The sequence below is a fragment of the Notechis scutatus genome, chromosome 6 (assembly GCF_049901735.1).
Source record: "Notechis scutatus isolate UNSWTSFEM ecotype Mainland chromosome 6, rNotScu1.2, whole genome shotgun sequence".
Classification (NCBI taxonomy): Eukaryota; Metazoa; Chordata; class Lepidosauria; order Squamata; family Elapidae; genus Notechis; species Notechis scutatus.
In genome coordinates, this window is record NC_142014.1 from 27,763,431 (window position 1) to 27,783,529 (window position 20,099).

At 43.1% G+C, this 20,099-nt stretch overlaps 1 protein-coding gene across 8 annotated transcripts in view; it reads right to left on the reverse strand.

Moving 5' to 3' along the window:
- Positions 1-20,099, reverse strand: part of ATXN7L1 (ataxin 7 like 1) — a 74,399-nt gene that overhangs the window by 9,654 nt on the left and 44,646 nt on the right. For 3 of the 8 annotated variants that reach the window (XM_026677197.2, XM_026677194.2, XM_087967789.1), the window contains 6 exons: positions 14,868-15,096; positions 11,114-11,394; positions 6,345-6,452; positions 5,599-5,681; positions 3,464-3,720; positions 1,535-1,727 (listed from right to left, as the gene is read on the reverse strand). In XM_026677197.2, coding sequence (XP_026532982.2) covers positions 1,535-1,727; positions 3,464-3,720; positions 5,599-5,681; positions 6,345-6,452; positions 11,114-11,394; positions 14,868-15,096 — 1,151 coding nt within the window. Of the gene's footprint in view, positions 1-1,534; positions 1,728-3,463; positions 3,721-5,598; positions 5,682-6,344; positions 6,453-11,113; positions 11,395-14,867; positions 15,097-19,294; positions 19,541-20,099 lie in introns of those variants that run through there. The other 5 variants (XM_026677195.2, XM_087967790.1, XM_026677196.2 and 2 more) reach the window with 4 other exon arrangements.

Consider the following 20,099-nt stretch of genomic DNA (forward strand, 5'->3'; position numbering starts at 1 on the left):
TCCCCCCAAAATAAGGCATGGTGCCTTTTTTGGTGGCAAAACAAAAAACAAAAAAAACCAAGACAGGGTCTTATTTTCGGGGAAACACGGGTAGGTAAACAGGAGGAAACTTCATATTGGTCCACACAAAAACAGTATAAAGAGGTAACACATCTCCTTTTGACAGGAAGGTCCTTATTTTCATAAAAGTTGAGCCATGGTGGCTCAGTGGTGAGAATGTGGTATTGCAGGCAGACTCTGCCCACAGCCTGGAATATGATCCAGACCGGCTCAAAGTTGACTCAACCTTCCGTCCTTCTGAGGTCAGTAAAATGAGGACCCAGATTGTTGGGAGCAACATGGTGATTCTGTAAACCGCTTAGAACCACGGCCCCCAAACTTTGGGGCACCAGGGACCAGTTCCATGGAAAGAGGTTTGTCTGTGGACCAGAGGGGGCATGCCCCTTCTTATGACAACTTTCCTGTCACAGTTGTTAAGTGAATCTGCGTTCCCCGTTGACTTTGCTTGTTAGAAGGTCGCCGACGGGCATCACACTACCCTGGGACACTACGACTGTCATAAATATGAATCAACTGCCACATGTCTGAATTTCAGTCACATGATTGTGGGGATACTGCAATGGCTTTAAGTGTGACAAACGGTCATAGGTGACTTTTTTCAGTGCCATTGTAACTTTGAATGGTTACTAAAATAAGTCGAGGACTACCTGCAATTCTGCTGCTTCAAGGATATTCATAGCTGGATTGCGCACACCTGCACAGCGTATCTGCTGGGAATGGTCTAAGACAGGGGTGTCAAACTCGATTTCATTGAGGGCCACATCAGGGTTGTGTTTGACCTTGGAGGGCTGGGAGGGGGGCATGGCCAGTTCGACATCACTTGGGGGCACCTGTGGTGGCCAAGTGCTAAGGCAGGACTTCCCTGAGACCCTCTCTCACTCTCATTAACATCTTCACCTCTTCCTTCCTTTCCTTTCCTTTCCTTTCCTTTCCTTTCCTTCCTTCCTTCCTTCCTTCCTTCCTTCCTTCCTTCCTTCCTTCCTTCCTTCCTTTTTTCCTTCCCTCTTCATTTTCCTTCTTCTTCCTTCCCCTCTTTCCTTCTTTTTCCTTCCTTTCTCTCTTCCCATATTTAATTCTTTTTCTCTTTCCCTTTCTCCTTTCCTGCCCCTTCCTGCAGGCTCAAATGCAAAAGGGGAAAACATTTCTCCTTTCGTTTTAAAACAGAGCTCCTTTGCTATTTCCAGGCCAACCCTGTGGGCCGGATCTAAGCACCCTGCAGGCGGAATCCAGCTCCTGGGCCTTGAGTTTGATATCCCTGGTCTAAGAGCACATACTGCACATCTGCAGACAGCCAGAGGAAGCTTTTAAAGCAGCCGATCAAGAGCTCCTTAAATGCACTGAAAAATGTGCTCCTTTGTGCCAATGCAAATTATCAAAGGTCTCTTCTGAACGCTGGACGTAACCCTAACATTCAGCTGGCCTTATATGCCACCAACAAATAAGATTATGGGGGTGGGGGGGAAGGAGAGAATACCCCAAGCGGCCGAGGATGGTGCCCCGAATAGGAGCAGTCTAATTTTTCGGCTTCTTCGGTTCCTTCTCCTTCTCCTTCATCGCTGGATAACCTGCACAGCAAATCTCCTGCCAGGGCTGGGAGAGGCAATTCTTGTACGTTCCCGCTGTGATTTGAAGAGGTGCAGCTGTTTATGCTGTTTGACGAGGAGGATCTGAGGAGAGGTGAAAACATCACGTCTGTAAAATGGGTGGCTAGATAAATTTGATTTTTAAAAAAAGTCACAGGGCCACATCAGGTTCAGCAACGAAGTTCTAAAGGTTATTTCCCAGAAAGAAAGGAGGAAAAAAAAAACGCCCATTGAGATGGTTAATTTAAGAAGCAACTTGTGTAACACATTACACATTGGCAAGAAAAAATCAGAACATAAAATACAAGCTGGATGGACACGACCTCGTAGATGAGCCTCACTCTGTCAAGGACCTTGGAGGACTCATCTCTGATGATCCAAGTGCCAGAGCCCACTATAATCGCATTGCCAAAAAAGCATTAAGAGTTAGTTGTTCACCTAATCCTGCATAGCTTCTTCTCTGGTAATATTGTACTGCTAACTAGAACATACAAAACATTTGCTAGACCAATTCTCGAATACAGCTCATCTGTCTGGATATTGCATTGCATATCGGATTAACACAATCGAGAGTCCAGAGATATTTCACAAAAAGAGTCCCCCACTCCTCTACTCGCAACAGAATACCTTATGCCACCTGTCTTGAAATTTTAGGCCTAGACAACCTAGAACTGCACCGCCTTCGGTCAGACCTAAGCGTAGTACATACAATTATCCATTGCAATGTCCTACCCGTCAATGCCTACTTCAGCTTCAACTGCAACAATACAAGAGCACACAACAGATTCAAACTCAATGTAAACCGCTCCAAACTTGATTGCAGAAAGTATGACTTCAGCAACAGAGTGGCCAATTCCTGGAATGCACTACCTGACTCTGTTGTTACATCCTTTAACCCACACTCCTTTAACCTTATTAAACTATCCACTATTGACCTCACCCCATTCCTAAGAAGTCTCTAAGAGGCATGCATAAGCGCACCAACATGCCTACCGTCCCTGTCCTAATGTTTTTTTTATTTATACCCATTTCATGTAATCATAATCATAATCATGTTCTAATTATATCTGTTATCTAATACATGCTTGACAAATAAAAATAAATAAATAACCCTTACGTAGCAGTTAAATTCCTTGGGATCTGGTGAGACTGACCTCTGACAAAATATCCAGATAATCTGACCATACGCACAGGGATTTAAAGTCAGAAAGACTTGAGTTAAAGGTTTCCTATTAAAGCTGAAACATGTAGCGAAATTTTGCTGCGTTCTGCAGCTTCATATCAATTCAAGCCCAATTTTAGTTGATTTACTATGCAGTTGGAAGTTTAAAAGTTGGGAAATATACTCCCGAGTCACCCTTTTTGTCTTAGCTGCTCTCCCTTCTAGCAGCTCTGTGCATACACGCACTGGGAACAGGCTCCCCTTGTTCCTCTGCCTTGCTGCTGCCAGACTCTGAAGGATCCGGAGTCAGCACCCCACTCCCAGATGGTCCTGGCCCCATCTCTGCATCGGACGTAGGACTCTCATCCGAGTCTTCCCCAGACTCCGTGACTGGTCCCCCTACTTCCCCACTGTCTGATTCCGCTGCCGTCTGCACAGGCTGCCGGGGAACCACAACCACAACATTCACTTAACAACCATGTTACTAATTTAACTGCACTGATTCACTTGGCAACTATGGCGAGAAAAGTCATAACATGGGGCAGAACTCCCTTAACAAACATCTCACTTAGCAACACAAATTTTAAGCTCCCTTCTGGTAGTAAGTCAAGGACTACCTGTACAAAGGACTTACAGCTTAAGGCCAGATATTGCTCACCTGGGAAATACTGAGTTGGGCTGCCTAGATTTGACAGGTGATGCGCCTTTAAGTTCTTGCCCAGAGTTCGCAGGTATTCCCATTACAGCATCTGGTCCTGAGGTGAGTTGGCCTTGATGCGCTTCCCTTGCGGATTGTGGGTGTTCCTTGTCTTTCGTCACTTCTTTGTCCCGGGATCGAGCTTTGTGTTCGGCTAGAAGGATGTCGAACTGCTTTTTGCGACCTAAAACTGCTCTCCGATAGTTAAGAGAATGAGTCTAAAAAATATTTAAAAAGGGTTAAAATAATTGTGGCAAGAGATTCAGAGTTTTTCTTTGTTCAAAGTTTCTCTTTGAAATCCAAAGAGATTCAACTCTTAAGAGAAATTCAAGGTTTCTCGTTCTTTCCTTCTCTCTTTACATTAAGTATGATATTGGAAAATAAACCGGATGACATATGGGCCACGGGTTGGACTAGAAGACCTCCAAGGTCCCTTCCAACCCTATTCTATAGTCAGTTTATGTCATCTGTGGAATCTGTACCAGAGGGAAATATTCCTTTGCTGCTAAGAGTAGGGTACGCAACGTGCGATCTGCAAGGGGTTCGGAGGTTGTTAGTTTCTATTAATTAAAGGCAGCATGGCTGGGGATTATAGGAGCTGTAGTTCAAAACACCTGGAGGACACCAGCTGGTTTGATGGGTAGGCTGGAAGGAGTTCAGTTGAAGGTTTATATCAAGAAAGGCAACGCAGCCCAGCTGCTGAGTAAGAAAAAGCCCTTCCAAAAGATCCCACTTTAATAATAATAATAATGATCATTAACAATAGGAAATTCTTCCTGCCATTTTAGAGGACTCTATATTTATCGCAGATGAGCATTAGAAGGAGTTTCCTCAAATCCATGTCATTCTTCTGTCTACAGAGATTATCAGTCATCCAGTTCATGGTTGTCTCAAAGGTACTCTTTCTTTCTTCCCTTTCCTTCCCTTCCTTTCTCTTTCTTTCCTTCCTTCCTTCCTTCCTTCCTTCCTTCCTTCCTTCCTTCCTTCCTTCCTTCCTTCCTTCCTTCCTTCCTTCCTTTTCTCTCTCTTCTTCCTTCCTTCCTTCCTTCCTTCCTTCCTTCCTTCCTTCCTTCCTTCCTTCCTTCCTTTTCCTTCCTTATTCCCTTTCTCATTCTCCTACCTGGTGGGACAATGAGTATTGCAGTCTGACTCTGCCCACTGCCTGGAGTTTGATCCTGACCAGCTCAAGGTTGACTCAGCCGTCTGTCCTTCCGAGGTTGGTAAATTGAGGACCCAGATTGTTGGGGGCAATAGGCAGACTCTGTAAACCACTTAGAGAGAGCTGGAAAGCGGTATATAAGTCTAAGTGCTATTACTACTACTCCATCCCTCCCCCTCTCCTTCCTTCCTTCCCTCCCTTATTCCCTTTCTCATTCTCCTTCCTGGTGGCATAGTGGTTAGAATGCTGTATTGCAGGCGAATTCTGCCCACAGCCAGCAGTTTCATTCTGAGCAGCTCAAGGTTGACTCAGCCTTCCACTAGTAAAAGGAGGACCCAGATTGTTGGAGGCAAGAGGCTGACTCTGTAAACTGCTTAGAGAAGGCTGTAAAACACTGCAAAGCAGCATATAAGTCTAAGTACTGTTGTTATTCCTTCCTTCCTTCCTTCCTTCCCTTCCTTCCCTTTTTCATTCTTCTTCCTGGTAGTGCAGTGCTTAAAATGCCGTACTGCGGGCTAACTCTGCCCACAATCTGCAGTTCGATTCTGACCGGCTCAAGGTTGACTCGGCCTTCCATCCTTCCGAGGTCAATAAAATGAGGACCCAGATTTTGGGGGACCATATGCTGAGTCTCTAAACTCCTTAGAGAGGGCTGGAAAGCACCGTGAAGTGATATATAAGTCTAAGTGCTATTGCTATATTATTTCTTATGGGACTGTTTGATACTCATTTTTGGTACTCATCTCATTTCCCAGAAGCAATTGATGACGAGTACCAAGGTAGCAGTGTACTAGAATTCTGGGAGTTGAAGCACAGACATCATAATTTTACAGTGACCTGCAAATATTCTGACAGAATAATAACTATAGCCTTCAGCAAGCACGCCTGAAACAACTATCAATAGGATTGTTATATCTGAACCAGGAAGAAAATTTACCTTACAGGTGAGTGACCTTGTGCAGGGTTTCTTAGTTTCAGGGTCCAATACTCCGCAATGTTTATTTGGGTCAAACTCTCTTTCTGTTTAAAAATATATAAATAGGTTCTTTAAAGAAAAAGCAACAACATAAAATTATGCAAAAACTGAAAAGACACGGCAAGACTGCACATCAAAAGAGATGTGTAAAAATAGTGCATTTTCTCTAACTGGACTCCCCTTCCTTTCTCCTCCTGCTCCTTTCCTCTTTTCTCTTCCTCCTCCTCCTCCCTCCCTTTCTCCTGCTCCTTCTTTCTCGTGTTCTCCTCTCCCTTTCTCCTCCCCCCTCCCCTTTCTCTTCCTGCTCCTGCTCCTCTTCCCTCCCTCCTCCTGCTCCTTTCTCTTTCTCCTCCTACTCCCCCTTCCTCCTCATTCCTCCCCCCCCCCCGCCCCAAGTTGGGCAAGTAAACCATATAAAACCCACATTTTGCCACCTGGATACCACCGCTTAACAGAACTTACAGAGGGAGGTGGAACACATAAAGAATGGGAGTGTGTGTGTGTGAAGGAGACGGGGGGTTGGAACATGCAGATTCAAGACTTAATGTCATGCCTGACCATGGATTGTCCTGACACATAAATCAGACGGTTGAAAGAGATGAAACACCCCCCTCTCCTTCCCTCCCCCCCACCTGGGGTCCCTCCTGTTCTTTCTCATCATTTCACAAGGATGGACCTTCCCTTGGTCTCCTCTAAGTAGGACATACCCAGCTCCTTCAGCCTCTCCTTATATGACTTGCCCGCTGGACCTTCTGTCACCCTTCTCAGAGATTCCTCTTTTCCTCTTTGGTGACCACGTTCTTGCATTCTGGCACCTAGTACAGAACACCAGACTCCAATTGAGGAACAGCCCATGCTGAGAAAGAGGATACTCTTTAGTTACCCTAGCGAGGACACGGCTAGGAAAGGCTACATCACACAGCTGGGGTTGTGGGTTTTTTTGCGCCACGGAAGAACCACCGTGATTGATTGCCTCTCGGCTGCTCCCTCCAAAGTGGAGGTTGTTAAAACGTTTGGTGGGGGGAAATAAAATGAATTAAATTAAAATAAACAACAGTATACGGGGAGGGAAGCCTGCCGTTGTGGGATCCTGCTTCGGTCCTTCTCAAAATGGAAGCTGTCCGCTGGTTGCAGTTGGCTGATACTGCGATGTTGAGTCCTCCGGTTAGTGGGAAAAGGGTTCGCCATGGAGGGAGAGAAGGGGAGTCCCACTGGGAAAAGGCTCACCCGGAATAAAAAGGGGCCAGCTTTGTGAGTGGCTCCATCGCTGGAGGTTTTAAGAAAACATTGGACCGCCATTTGTCTGAAATGGTATCGGGTTTTGGGGTTGGACCAGCACAGGGGTGTCAAACTCTATTTCATTGAGGGCCACATCAGGGTTGTGTTTGACCTCGGAGAGCTGATGGGGGGGACATGTAGCCAGTTTGACGCCACTCCTGTCAGGGACACCTGTGGCAGCCAAGTGCTAAGACAGGACTTCCCTGAGGCCTTCCTTCCCTCTCACTAAAATCTCCTTCCTTCCTTCCTTTCCTTCCCTCCTTTCCTTCCTTCTCTTCTTTTTCCTTCCCTCTTCATTCTTTCTTCCTTCCCCTTTCCTTCTTTTTCCTTCCTTGCTCTCTTCCCCTCTTCCTTTCTTTTTTCTTTCTCTCTCCTCTTTCCCTTTGTCCTTTCCTCACCTCCTTTTCTTTTTCCTTCCTTCTTCCTTCTCCTTCCTTCCTTCCTCTCCTTCCCCTTTCCTTCTTTTTCCTTCCTTGTTCCCTTCCCCTCTTCCCTTCCTTTTTTTGTCTTCCCTCTTTCCCTTTCTCCTTTCCTGTCCCTTCTTGCAGGTTCAAATGCAAAAGAGGAAACGTTTCTCCTTTTGTTTTTAGTTTGTTTTGATAGCCCTCTGCCAGCGAAAAACGGAGCTGGGGGGGGGGGCAGCCCCCCTCCATGCCCCATTTTCACTGGCAGGCCGGTCCTTTGCTGTTTCCAGGCCAGTCCCACGGGCCAGATCTAAGCATCCCCCTGGCTGGATCCGGGCCTTGAGTTTGACACCCCTGGACTAGAAAACCTCCAAGGTCCCTTCCAATTCTGTTATTCTGTTATAAATCGGAAATTAAAACGGCAGTGCAAACTTGCTGTAGTGTAGACAGATGTGTTAACTTTGTGACAATCCAACACATTAGGAGTCACTAGGCTGAGAAACTTGCTACAGCTGTTCACTCTTATGCAATGGGATGCAGGAAGTCACTGTTTTAACTCCCTTCATAACTTCTGCCATTGCCAATGAAAACACTGAAATGTTTTCCTTACCGAGCCAAGTTACAATTTAGTATTCGCTAGAGGTTCATGTGACAATAGGGTTTAAATGCAGCCTTTCAGAACTGCTCTGTTGGACAGGTCTAATCCCATCGCTACAGGTAGTCCTTGTTCTGACCTAGGCTTCCCAAAATCACAAAGCAGACTCCTTGTCCCAACAAAACCCCTTTTTATTAGGCTAATGTGAATTCCTCTCATTCACATCCAGCAAAGTCCTGGCAAACAGTCTTTCAAGGGTGAATTATAACCACAGACCTTATCAGGCTTGGAGAGCTGCCAGGCCGATAGCTTCCAAGTGCAACACTGTCCAAGGAAAGACTTGACAAGGAGTCTCTGAGAGTCACAAACAAATCTTCACCCTAATTAAACGAACTAATTGTCTCCTGCAAACATCCCTCCCCTTTTGGTCCTCTTTATTCCCTATGGGAGGGGCCATTCACTGTCTACCCGTGGCTTTACTCCTGAGTCAACCTTTGTTCCTTAGCTGTTCCCTTCTTCTGGCAGCTCTGCACATGCGCACACTGGGAACAGGCTCCAGCCGTTCTTCTGCCCCACTGATCTCCAGCTCCGAAGGCGGCTGACAACTGTCAGATGGTTCTGGTCCCATCTCTGCCTCCAACGCAGAGCCCTCATCAGAGCCTTCCCCAGAATCCAGGACTGGCCCATGTTCCTCCCCAACCTCCTCACTGTTTGAGTCTGCCGCCAGCTCTGCTGGCTGCTGGCAGGCCACAACAGTCCTCAGTTCAACCCCAACTTTCTGCTGCTAAGTGAGACCTTTGTTTAAGTGAATGTTTGCTCCATTTTCTGACCTTTCTTCCCACCATTAAGGGAACCACTGCAGTTGTTAAGTCAATAACACCATTGTTAACTGAATCTGTCTTCTCCATTGACTTTCCTTTGTTGACCTCCAGATGCTGCAACCGTCATAAATATGAGTCAATTGCCAAGGGTCTGAATTTTGATCATATGGGGATGACTGCAACAGTCATATGTGTTAAATATGGTCATAAGTGACTTGTTTTCAGTGTCATTGTAACTTCAAATGATCACTAAATGAACTGTTGTAAGTCAAGGACTGCCTGTACTTAAGAAAATTAAGAAGCTTGTTAATTATTTTACTGAATTTTTATTAAAATGCTAGCCATCTATGGCACAGTCCTAACAAGACTGTGTATATTTACATATAGTCCTTAACTTACAATCATTCCTTTAATAACCTTTCAAAGTTTTGAAAAAACTCACTTACGACCATTTTTCAGAGTTATGACCATTGCAGCATCCCCATCACCATGCGATCAAAATTCAGGTGCTTGGCAACTGACTCATATTTACAACGGTTGCTGTGTCCCGAGATCCCCTTTTGCGACCTTCCGACAAGCCAAGTCAATGGGGAAGCCAGATTCACTTAACAACAGAGGAAAGAAAGGGTCATAAAATGGGGCGAAACTCACTGAACAAAATGTCTCGCTGAACAGCAGCAAATTTTGGGGCTCCGTTAGGTCGAGGACTGCCTGAAGCGATAGGAATTAGACCTGTCCAATAAAGCAGTTCTGAATGGTTCCCTGAGTCTCCAAGCAACCTTCGCTCTGATTGTTTTATCAGAAGGCTTTCGGCTTCGGGGAGCCGTCCAATTATATTCTGCTTTTCAGGATTTCAGTTTTCTCTCTCTTCACTTTTAAAACTGCAGTCATAATTGAAGGGTTGGTAAACTCCCGGTGGGCAGCAAAGGGATGTCATCGTAACAGCGCGCGGAAGACAAAACAAACCTTGGTGGCAAACAATACAGGCAGGGATGAAGGTTCACATGAAGGCAATGTTGATTGATGGGACATGGAAATGGGACACCTACCTTATCCAGGTGTGGCATTTCTCATTGGGAGAAAAACCGACTGCTCTATCATGAGTGCCAGTGAGCACTGGGTTAGACCCAAGTCTAATAGGGTGGAAAATAACCTTTGGTTCTACCTAATCTGTTATTTATTGTCCAGATAACCTGGAGAGCAGTCTGAGAAGTTCCACTGATGTGATCCATGAGGTAACCAACCTCTTGGTTTCAGAGAATTTATACAGGTAGGCCTCAAACCTACAACAGTTCATTTTAGGGACCGTTTGAAGTTAAAAACGGCCTTGGAAAAAGTGACGGATGACCGTTTTCGCACACTTGGGTCACGTGATCAAAATTGGAACCCTCGGCAACTGACTCCTACTTATGATGGTTGCAATATCCCGGGGGGGGGGGGTGTCATGTAATCCCCTTTTTCTGACCCTCTGAGAAGCAAAGCCAGATTCATCTGGGTAAGCCAGATTCATTTAACCCACCACGCTGCTAATTTAATAACTGCAGGGATTCCCTTAAGGGCCCACGGCGAGAAATGGGGTAAAATGGGGCCAAAAGTCACTTAAGAAATGTCTCGCTTAGCCACAAAAGGGCTCAATGGTGATCCTAAGGCGAGGAGTACCTCTATCTTGTCTTGGCCAAATTATGCTGCAACGGTGGCTCACAAAATGAGAGCCCTCTCATTTGATGGATATTTTAAGCAGAAAGCTGGAAAAGAGCAATCTTGGGAGGACAATCGGTTTCTTAAACAGCTAGGGCGCCATCCAGGGTTGGGCTGCTACCAGTTCGCCCCGGTTTGGGCAAACCGGTTGTTAATTTGATAGCTGGTTCAGTGAACTGGCAAATCCCACCCCTGGCTGTCTCTGCCTGCCCCTCCCCTCCCAGGAGTCCCCACACAGCCCGTTTTGGATCCCAGATAAGTGCAGGGCCCGTGTGGATACTCAGAGAGGGCGAAAAACTGGCCTGCTTCCGGCCTCCAGAAAGCCTCCGGAGCCCGGGGAGGCAGTTTTTGCCCTCGCGGAGCTCAAAGAAAGCCTCCGGAGCCCGGGGAGGGTGAAAAACAGGTCTCCCAGAAGGCCAGAAATGGGCTCCAGAAAGAAGGCAGTTTTCACCCTCCTGGAGGCTTGAGGAAAGTATCCGGAGCACAGGGAGGGCAAAAACGGCCTCCTCGTCATGGTGCAGGAGGCAGACTAGGCCATGCCCATTCAGCAACCAGGCAAAGAACCAGTTGCTACATTTTTTTAAGCCCACCCCTGGCGCCATCACTTGCCACTCAGCCACCAGAGGTCCCTAACGAAGAAGGATGGCATCTCACTAAGTCGTGCTGCTGGTGTCACTTACCTGAAACCCTCTTGTAAGACTTGTTACTGTTTTTAGTGCTGTTTTGGTGCTTCTTGTCTACGGTTGGCACTAGGATGCCTTTGCCGTTTAGAATCTTTTCAGGCGACGGCGGCACCGATTTGGATGTCAACGCGGACTTGATTGGAGCAGGTATGGTGGATGATGAAGAGGCGGAGGAGGTGGCGATGGCAGGAGCGGCCGTCGAGTTCATTTTAACGTTGGCACCATCTGCCTTCACTAGGTTAGGGATTTTCTCTAGGCTGACTACTGGAACAGGAACACTGAAACACCAAAATGGGGGGGAAGTCTTCAAGACATATTTTCTGCACCACTCATACTAACATTACCTTGCCTTTCTTCTATGTGACACTAACACAGGAATTAAAATTTCACTTTGGCAAATAAGTGAAGGGTCCTTGGTGCTCTCTGAGCTTGCTTGTTTTCTTGCAGACGTTTCATTAGCCAAACTAGCTAACATCATCAGCATTAGTGACATACTAGCATTGGTTCTGTAAAATTTTACATAATTACTGGCTGCTTACTATAAATCTGTTAGTATTAAAAACTATCAGCATTTTAAGACATAAAAGATTGGCTTTGGTATAAAATAATATGGCAGATATTATTCCATGATTTTACCAATTTTTAGATTTCCTATTATCAATATTTCAACTATGTGCAAGCTTGATTTTTAGACTTAATTCTAATAAGAGATTGATACACAATCAGGGGGGAAAAAATATCGCACCCCCAAAGCTTTCTTTGCCTGTTTCTTTTCTTATGCTTTTGAAATATTGTCTCACGACACATCTATATCACACACAGAGTAATCAAACCAGTTAAATCAATTCCAATTATGTGTTTTACCAGTAAAGCAGAGTCCAAGTCACTTCACACTAATCTGTTTCTGTCAGGTATATATCAGTATTATTGCTGTGCTAAAAACATGTTAGAGAACCATGCATACATGTATATCTATATACTACTAAGCTTCTCCTGTCTTCTGTAATGTTCAAGTCATCCAAACGGTGCATCACAGAGTAAAAAAAAATTTGAATCAAAATACCTCAAATCCACTTAACTTAAGAAAATGTGTACAAAATCTGAGCTCCTTCCTTCTGTGTAACTGAAATTTCAAGGGTCTTCACATGAGTTGTATTCGCAAAGTGTGGCCACTGCAGTGTCGCCACTATCAGCCACATCATGTGATTGTGATTTCTTACCTTCCCTGCCGGCTTTCCAGTAATAAAGTCATTGGGGAAGACGGCAGGAAGTCGGAAGTCATTTCTGCTCCGCTGTTTTGCTGCCCACCCACGGGCATTCTATTTCCCACGTTTATGTAATGAAACATCTCTGAAATGATGACCACCTAGTATTATATATGAAGCTGAATTATGAAACATCTCCCTTCTCTTAAAGAAATCAAAACTGAACCAAAACTTCATGTTAATGTTTCGGGGCCCTGTTAAATTTCTCATAATCAGGAACGTGTTATTTACGTAACTGTAGTGAAAACATCTTAACAATGGTGGCAAAAGGGTCATGAAAAAAAACACCTCACTTAGCAATGGAAATTGTGCTCCCAATTGTGGTTGTAAGTTGAGGACACTCTGTTTAAAGATCTGGTCAACTGACAGGCCAACTCATATAGTAGCTATATTTCTTTGCTTCTTTCTAAGACCAGAAGCAATCAACTTTTTGACAATCAAGGGTCATTAGATTAATATTTTTGCTGTGGTGAAAAGCTGCAGAATGGGTAGGGCTAACATCACGCACGTGACAGGACTGCCTTTTTCAGGTGCAATTTGGGAGAAAGTTTGTTTTTTAATTTTGATGGAACCACTGATGAAATTACATTACAATTTTAAAGGCTCCCTAAAAGCTCAAAATGGCCCAAAAAACTGGACCAACCATTTTCATGTACAGGTAGTCCTCGACTTACAACACAGTTCATTTAGTGACCGTTTGAAGTTAGAAAGGCACTGGAAAAAAAGGGACTTACGAAGATTTTTCACACTTATGACCATTGCAGCTTCCCCATGGTCACGTGGTCAAAATTCAGACATATGGTTACCCAATTCATACTTATGACTGTTGCAATGTCCCCTTTTGAGACCTTCTGACAAGCCAAGTCAATGAGGAAGCCAGATTCACTTCACAACTATGTTACTCCTATTAACAACTGTGACAAGAAATGGGTCCAAATATATTTAACAGCTGTCCTTGTTAGTAACAGAAATTTTGGACTCAGCTGTGGTTTTAAGTCAAGGACTATCTGCACTAAGGGAAAACTAGGAAGTTTTGATATCTATTCCTGCAATCTAAAGAAGCGTATCATAGAACTGAAAAAAGTACAACAAAGAATAATCAAAATGACCACAGCTTACCTGTGCTCTTTGCTTAAATCACTATTTGACAAAACATATTTACCCATTTAAGATTTTATGATCGCTATTCATTGGTGATATAAATAACTTGTTTTCAACCATCTCAGAAGCAGACTTTTTCCCCTCCCAATTATGAGGTTTAGGTTGATTTTTCAAATAACTTTTAATCCTAAAAGAGAGGCGATGTCTAACTATTTTATATGGCAAGTCTTCTGGATGATTTCCTATCCAGTGTTTCTCAACCTTTTAAGATGTGTGGACTTCAACTCCCAGAATTCCCCAGCCAGGAGTTGAAGTTCACACACCTTAAACTTGCCAAGACCACTCCAGAATATTCCTGCTAAGTTTAGAACCACTCATTTCAAACCCAAACCGGAGCATTATGAGCTCAAAAAGTTTGGCGCTGAAATCATTTTGTACGCTAATGCAACTAATTGAAACCATGCTTGTTTCTAAATAAAACCACATTTGTTTCCTTTCTGAGAGCATTTTGTTTCTGATTGCTATTTTGTAAGACATTACACAAATATCTGAAGTGGAATTTTTAAAAAAATCTTAAAATTTCCATAAGAATGCTAGAAGAGCCCATTAGGAAAGTTTCCTTTACTTTTAATCTTGAAAAAGTCTCGCACAACATAATTATGTTGTATGAGACTTGAGTAAGTTTTGCCCCATTTTATGACTTTTCTTTCCACGTTTGTTAAGTAAATCACTGCAGTTGTTAAGTTAGTAACATGGTTGTTAAGCGAATCTGACTTCCCCCATTGACTGCTTGTCCTAAACATGAACCAGTCGCCAAGTGTCCAGATTTTGATCAAGTGACCATGCGGCATGGTCATGGTGAAAAATCATCATGTCACTTTTTTGGTGCTGTTGTAACTTCAAGCAGTCACTAAATGAACTGTTGTAAGTCAAAGACTGCATGTATATGTTTATCTATATGTGTATGTGTATGTATATATTTATGTCATCATCATCTCTTTTAATGACCCCCAAATCCCTTGCAGGGTGGAGTCTGGGCAACTGAATGGAGCTGAGGGTTTTACTGGCCGGATGCCCTTCCTGTCACCAATGTGGTGTTGCATTCAGCAGACGTATTCCCATTGTGCCCAGAGAGAGAAATATCTGCCTCTACCTAGGATCGAACTCGCAGCCTCCTGATTGTGAAGTGAGAGCGCCACCTCTGGGACACCTTACCACTCATTGGGCATCCCTCACAACCTGGACACAAAATGTTTCAACTCCTCCCCTCAGGATGGCGCTCTAGGGCCCTGCATGCCAAAACAACTAGACAGAAATCTAATATTGGAAATCTAATACTGAGAAAAGAATATGAAATCAAGAGATTTGCAAGAGTACCAGCTTACCAAGGTTTATCTCTCGAGACCTTTGAAGAAAAAACCATGTGCTGTTTGCTACTAGAGGTAATGAGATTGTCTTTGGGAGTTTTGAATGGCTTTGTGTTGTTGTTGTTTACGGAGTTATGGCCACTGATGCAGGATTTCGGCTTCATCTGTATTAGGCATGCCCTGGAATTGCAGGGTCCTGGAGATGCTGGAGATGAGGAAGGTTTACACATTGAACCGTGTCTTCGTTCTGCAATAGGTAAATATAGATAGATAGAACAACAATAATAAATGAATAAAAATAAAGGCAATTATGGAAGACAAAGCAAAAGGAATACAAACATATACAAATATGGATGAAAGAGAATATTTGAACTGGGTCGAACTGTGGGATCTTTGCTGCCCCAGCTTGGTTGTTTTCTTGCAGACATTTCATTACCCAACTAGGTAACATCATCAGTGCTAGAAGGGAGGGGGTGCTCAAATGAGAACAAACCTCATAACCTTGTAACCAGTGATGGTATTTGACCGGTTTGGCCTGGTTCTGGCAAGCCAGTAGTAGCGATGAGCAGCGAAGATGGAACCGATTCTCTCCACCGCGCTGCTGTTGGGCCCACCTGCTTGCCCGGTCTCCCATACTCATTTTTATCCACTGAATTTGAAGCGCAGCTGCTTTGCGCGGCACAGAATAGCACCACATGGAAGCTGCCGAAGCGACCGGGATCGTTCAGGCTTGCGGGAGGCGAGTTAAAATGCCTCTACGCCTGTGCAAAGTGCACGCGCATGCACGCAAAGTGTGTGCACGCATGCAAAGCGCACCCACCAAGCCACGCCCACCGAACCGGTGGCAACAATATTTGAATCCCACCACTGCTTGTAACACAGATGATGTTAACTAGTTGGGTAATGAAACATCTGCAACATCTGAGATTGGAGAGCACCAAAGGCCCCACATAAAAAACAAATTGTAAAGTCAAAGCATTGTACATCCTGCCAAACTGCTATAGATATACAGTATAACACCAATATAATTTGGGATGCTTTCCCTTAAAGGCAACCCATAGCAGGATAATAGCAATAGCAACAGCACTTAGACTTAGATATTGCTTCACAGTGCTTTATAGCCCTCTCTATGCAGTTTATAGATTCAAAATATTGCCCCAATAATCTGGCTCCTCATTTTACTGACTTCGAAAGGATGGAAGTTTGAGTCAACCTTGAGCCGTCCAGAATCGAACTGCCAAACTGCTGGCAACCGGCAGTCAGCAGAAATAGCCTGCAGTACTGCATTCTAACCACTGCACCACCACAGTGTAACAACAATAACAAAAATATCAACAATACATTCAGATTGGCATTTTCAGTTTTCTTGGCTATGTTTTTCAGAAGCAGTTTGTCATTGTCCTCTTCCTAGGGCTGAGACAGAGTGACTGGCCTAACTCAGGTCACCGAAATTGGCTTTATGCTCAGGGCAGGAATAGATAGCCTGATGCCTTAAATACTACAACCAAACTCTCTCTCATCCAGTCTTTAAGGACACACAAAAGTGTACTGTGTCTCTTAATTTTACATCCTTCAATGTACTATGGAGTATGTTTTTGTATGAGCTTTCTACAAATATAAACAAGCGAATTTGCAATCCTCCTTAAAGCACATTAATTTTTATTTCCCATACAAAAGAGCAATCTCATGAGACAATACTTCAGAAAGCAAAAGTGTTTTTTTTTTCAAACAAAAAGGAGAATTACCGTAAAATGCCCACCCTTAATTATATATCTGTTTTAATTTTATTGTCTTCCTATACGTGAGAGGCATCGAGTATTGAAGCTAAGTAGCATTTTCACTAATCAGTTAAAACCTTTTAAATCGTCTCAAACATTTTAGCCCATTTTTTAATCAGGGTTATGGTATCCCAAGAATGTGCCACGAACAAAAACGTTAATCTCCACATTTGCCTGTGATGTGCTCCACAGTTGCAATCTATTTACAATCATTCTGTTATGATTTATTACAGGAAATCCAACGAGGTGAAAGAAAATCTTTAAGTCATTAAACTTTCCTAGTTCCACCATTTCCCAACATTTATGTTAGTTAACATTCACCAATAGCGTGGGATAATTATACATCAATGCATTGTGGAACTGAATTGTGTGATTTTAGTGAATAATTTAACAACGCACACAACATAAAACTGCCCAAAACTGTTCGCTTCTTACTAAATTCTTCAATGAAGACAAGAAAAAATAATAATAACAAAGCACTGCAAATCTTAAATTAGAAAGAGCCCAAAAAGTTGGATTTCAAAAAGCTAGTATCATATAAGTATGATTTCATAAATGGCGAATGGAAGAAGAAAACCATTTGAAGCAACAAATATTTTATATTTCTTGTTTTGTTTCAACTGGATGTGCCTCATTTAATGCTAAAATCCTGATGATTTACATTATTGGCAACTGATGCTTTTTCATTTCTGTTTGTAAAAATTGTTTATAACTTAGTGTCTTGCAGGTAGTCCTCGACTTACACCAATTCATTTAGTGGCTGTTTAAAGTTACAACGGCACTGAAGAAAGTGACTTATGACTGTTTTTCACGCTTACAACCATTGCAGCATCCCTGTGGTCACATGATCAAAAATTGAGATGCTTGGAAACTGGCATGTACTTATGACGGTGACAGTGTGCAGAGGTCATCCACTTGTGTGACCTTCTGACAAGCAAAGTCAATGGGGAAGCCAGATTCTCTTAACAACCATGTTACTAATTTGACAACTGTAGTGATTCACTTAACATCTGTGGCAAGAAAGGTAATAAAATGGGGCAAAACTCACTTAACAACTATCTCACTTAGCCACAGAAACGTTGGGCTCAATTTAGGTCATAAGTCAAGGACTACCTGTATCTTTATGTATCAGATATAACCATCTAAAATATACTGCAATGGAAAGGAACAACCAAGATACATTTCAAAGCACCAAATTACTATTAATCTTTGCCTTTCACTGTTTTAATTATATTACAATGTACAGAAATTGGCTGACTGGAAAAAAAATTGCAAAATCGTTATTGCACGATAACATGGTTATCAATTTCAGGCCTTAAAATGACAGTACAAATACATCAAGCAAAAAAGTAAACTTCTTTTGGACAGCCACAAGATTCTGAATTAGTATTTAAAAGTGTAAAAGTATCATGGATAAGAAAATAAATAAAATATAGCCTTTTAGATTATCGTAGATTATTTTTTTGCCCTACTAGAGAATCCAACAATTCATAAAATGTACAATCTATGTAGCAAAAATTAGATATACAGGTTGAAATAGTCCTCCTTTAGAATTGGGAGCAGTTGTTAAATTAACTCTGTGCTGAATGGAAGGAGGCATTTCTACATTTTTTTACATTCTTGGTGAAAAGATCTAAAATAATTTGCAAGAAAGGGCTAGGTTTCCATTGTATAAAGGAATGGGTCATAAAACCAAATCTTTCCTGTTTTGTCCGTATAAAGTTGATTGAATTGAAGAAACACAAGACTGAATCTTGGCCCCCCAAAAAGAGTTTTGGAATATTGTACTTACTAGAAAATGACATTTCTCTCAGACTGACCGATTAGCTTCTCCTCAAGTTTTTTATTAAGTGCAGAAGCAATCAATTTTGTCTTTTCGCAGAGGCTGTGAAAATATTTTTAGCTGCTATGCAAGCATTCCTTTCTACCCGTCACAAAATAATGTAGAGGTTACTAATCGTGGTAGTTGATACGAGACACATAACCCAGTTTAAAATGCTCCCCAGTTCAAGCAAAGCAAAGGCCAGGCATATTGTATAAGATTTTAACAACCAAACATCGCCAAACCAACCAAGAATTGAAGTACCTGGGCAACGTATGGTTAAAGGGCAGTTTGCTATGGAGCCAAGGGTTGTAAACATTTTGAGTACTTTCACTTTCTCTGTGACAAACCTTAGCACACTCTGTACCCTGCTCAATTCGGATTTTAAGTGAAAACAAGAACATCTACGAACAACAACGCCAATGCGAGAGTTTAAAGGAAGAAACAATCAAACAAACGTTTGTAAAGTTTGCAGGTCTGGACAATGATTTCCAGTGTTATCAAACAAGGAACTGTTTCAGAGTGTCACTTTACAATAATGTAAACAACAAGAAAAATGGCAACGCAGGAGTTCGGTTGGTGCTACTTGGTGTAAAAACTGTCAAAGGAAACCAAATGCCAGACTCACAAACACAGGATCTTCTCTTAAAGCCATTGGCGAAAGTCGCAAACTCCCTGCGACACTTGAAATGACTTTCCTGGGGGGGAGGGTTTTGCAACAACACCACGAGTTAGCCTCCAAAATAATAACGATTAAAAAGTCCTTAATGTCTGCTAAGGAAGGGGAGCAATTGCACGGAATAGTATTCACAGTTAGAATGGAAAACAAAAACGAAACAACTTACATGGACGCGCTCGGCTTGCCAAATTAACTCAAGTCCTAGCTGGGCTGTAAACAACTCGAACGGTGAGAACACAAAATGACTCACGAATGACAGCAATACAATTTACATGGCAAAAGGCTTGGAAGCCAAGTGGTTTCTGCTCCTGCATCAGGGGATTTGCACTCGGGGCCCCGAACTGCTCGGGCTACACAAAACAACACACCCGGTTACACACCCTGTCAGCTCCACCATACCACGACAACACTCCGGACAGATTTAAGCAACGGGATGATTTATTTTATTTTTTTGCCTTTGGGAAATTGGACTGGATCCTATTCTAGAATAGAAAAGTAGCAGAAGGAGAGGATAACAACGCTACAACAATTACATTACTGCTATCGCAGGCAGTCCTTGACTTAGGACCACAATGGAGGCCCAACATTTCCGTCGCCAAGGGAAACATTTGTTAAGTGAGTTTTGGCCCCACTGTTCTCGCCACGGTTGTTAAGTGAATGGCTGCAAGTTGCTAAATGACCGGTAGTAACATGCCTCATTAAGTGAATCCAGCTTCCCCACTGACAGGTCGCAAAAGGGGTTCATATATGGTCCCCTCAGGGCGCACTGCAACCGTCATAAATATGAGTCAGCTGCCAAGCATCTGGATTTTGATCACCTGACCACAGGGATAATTCAGCGGTTGTTAAGTGTCAAAAACGGTCATAAGTCGCTTTTTTCCACTGCTGTTGTTAAATTTGAACGGTCACTAAATGAACTGTCATAAGTCGAAGACCGCCTGGATTTTGGAAACGTCATTTTGGAGTGCCCC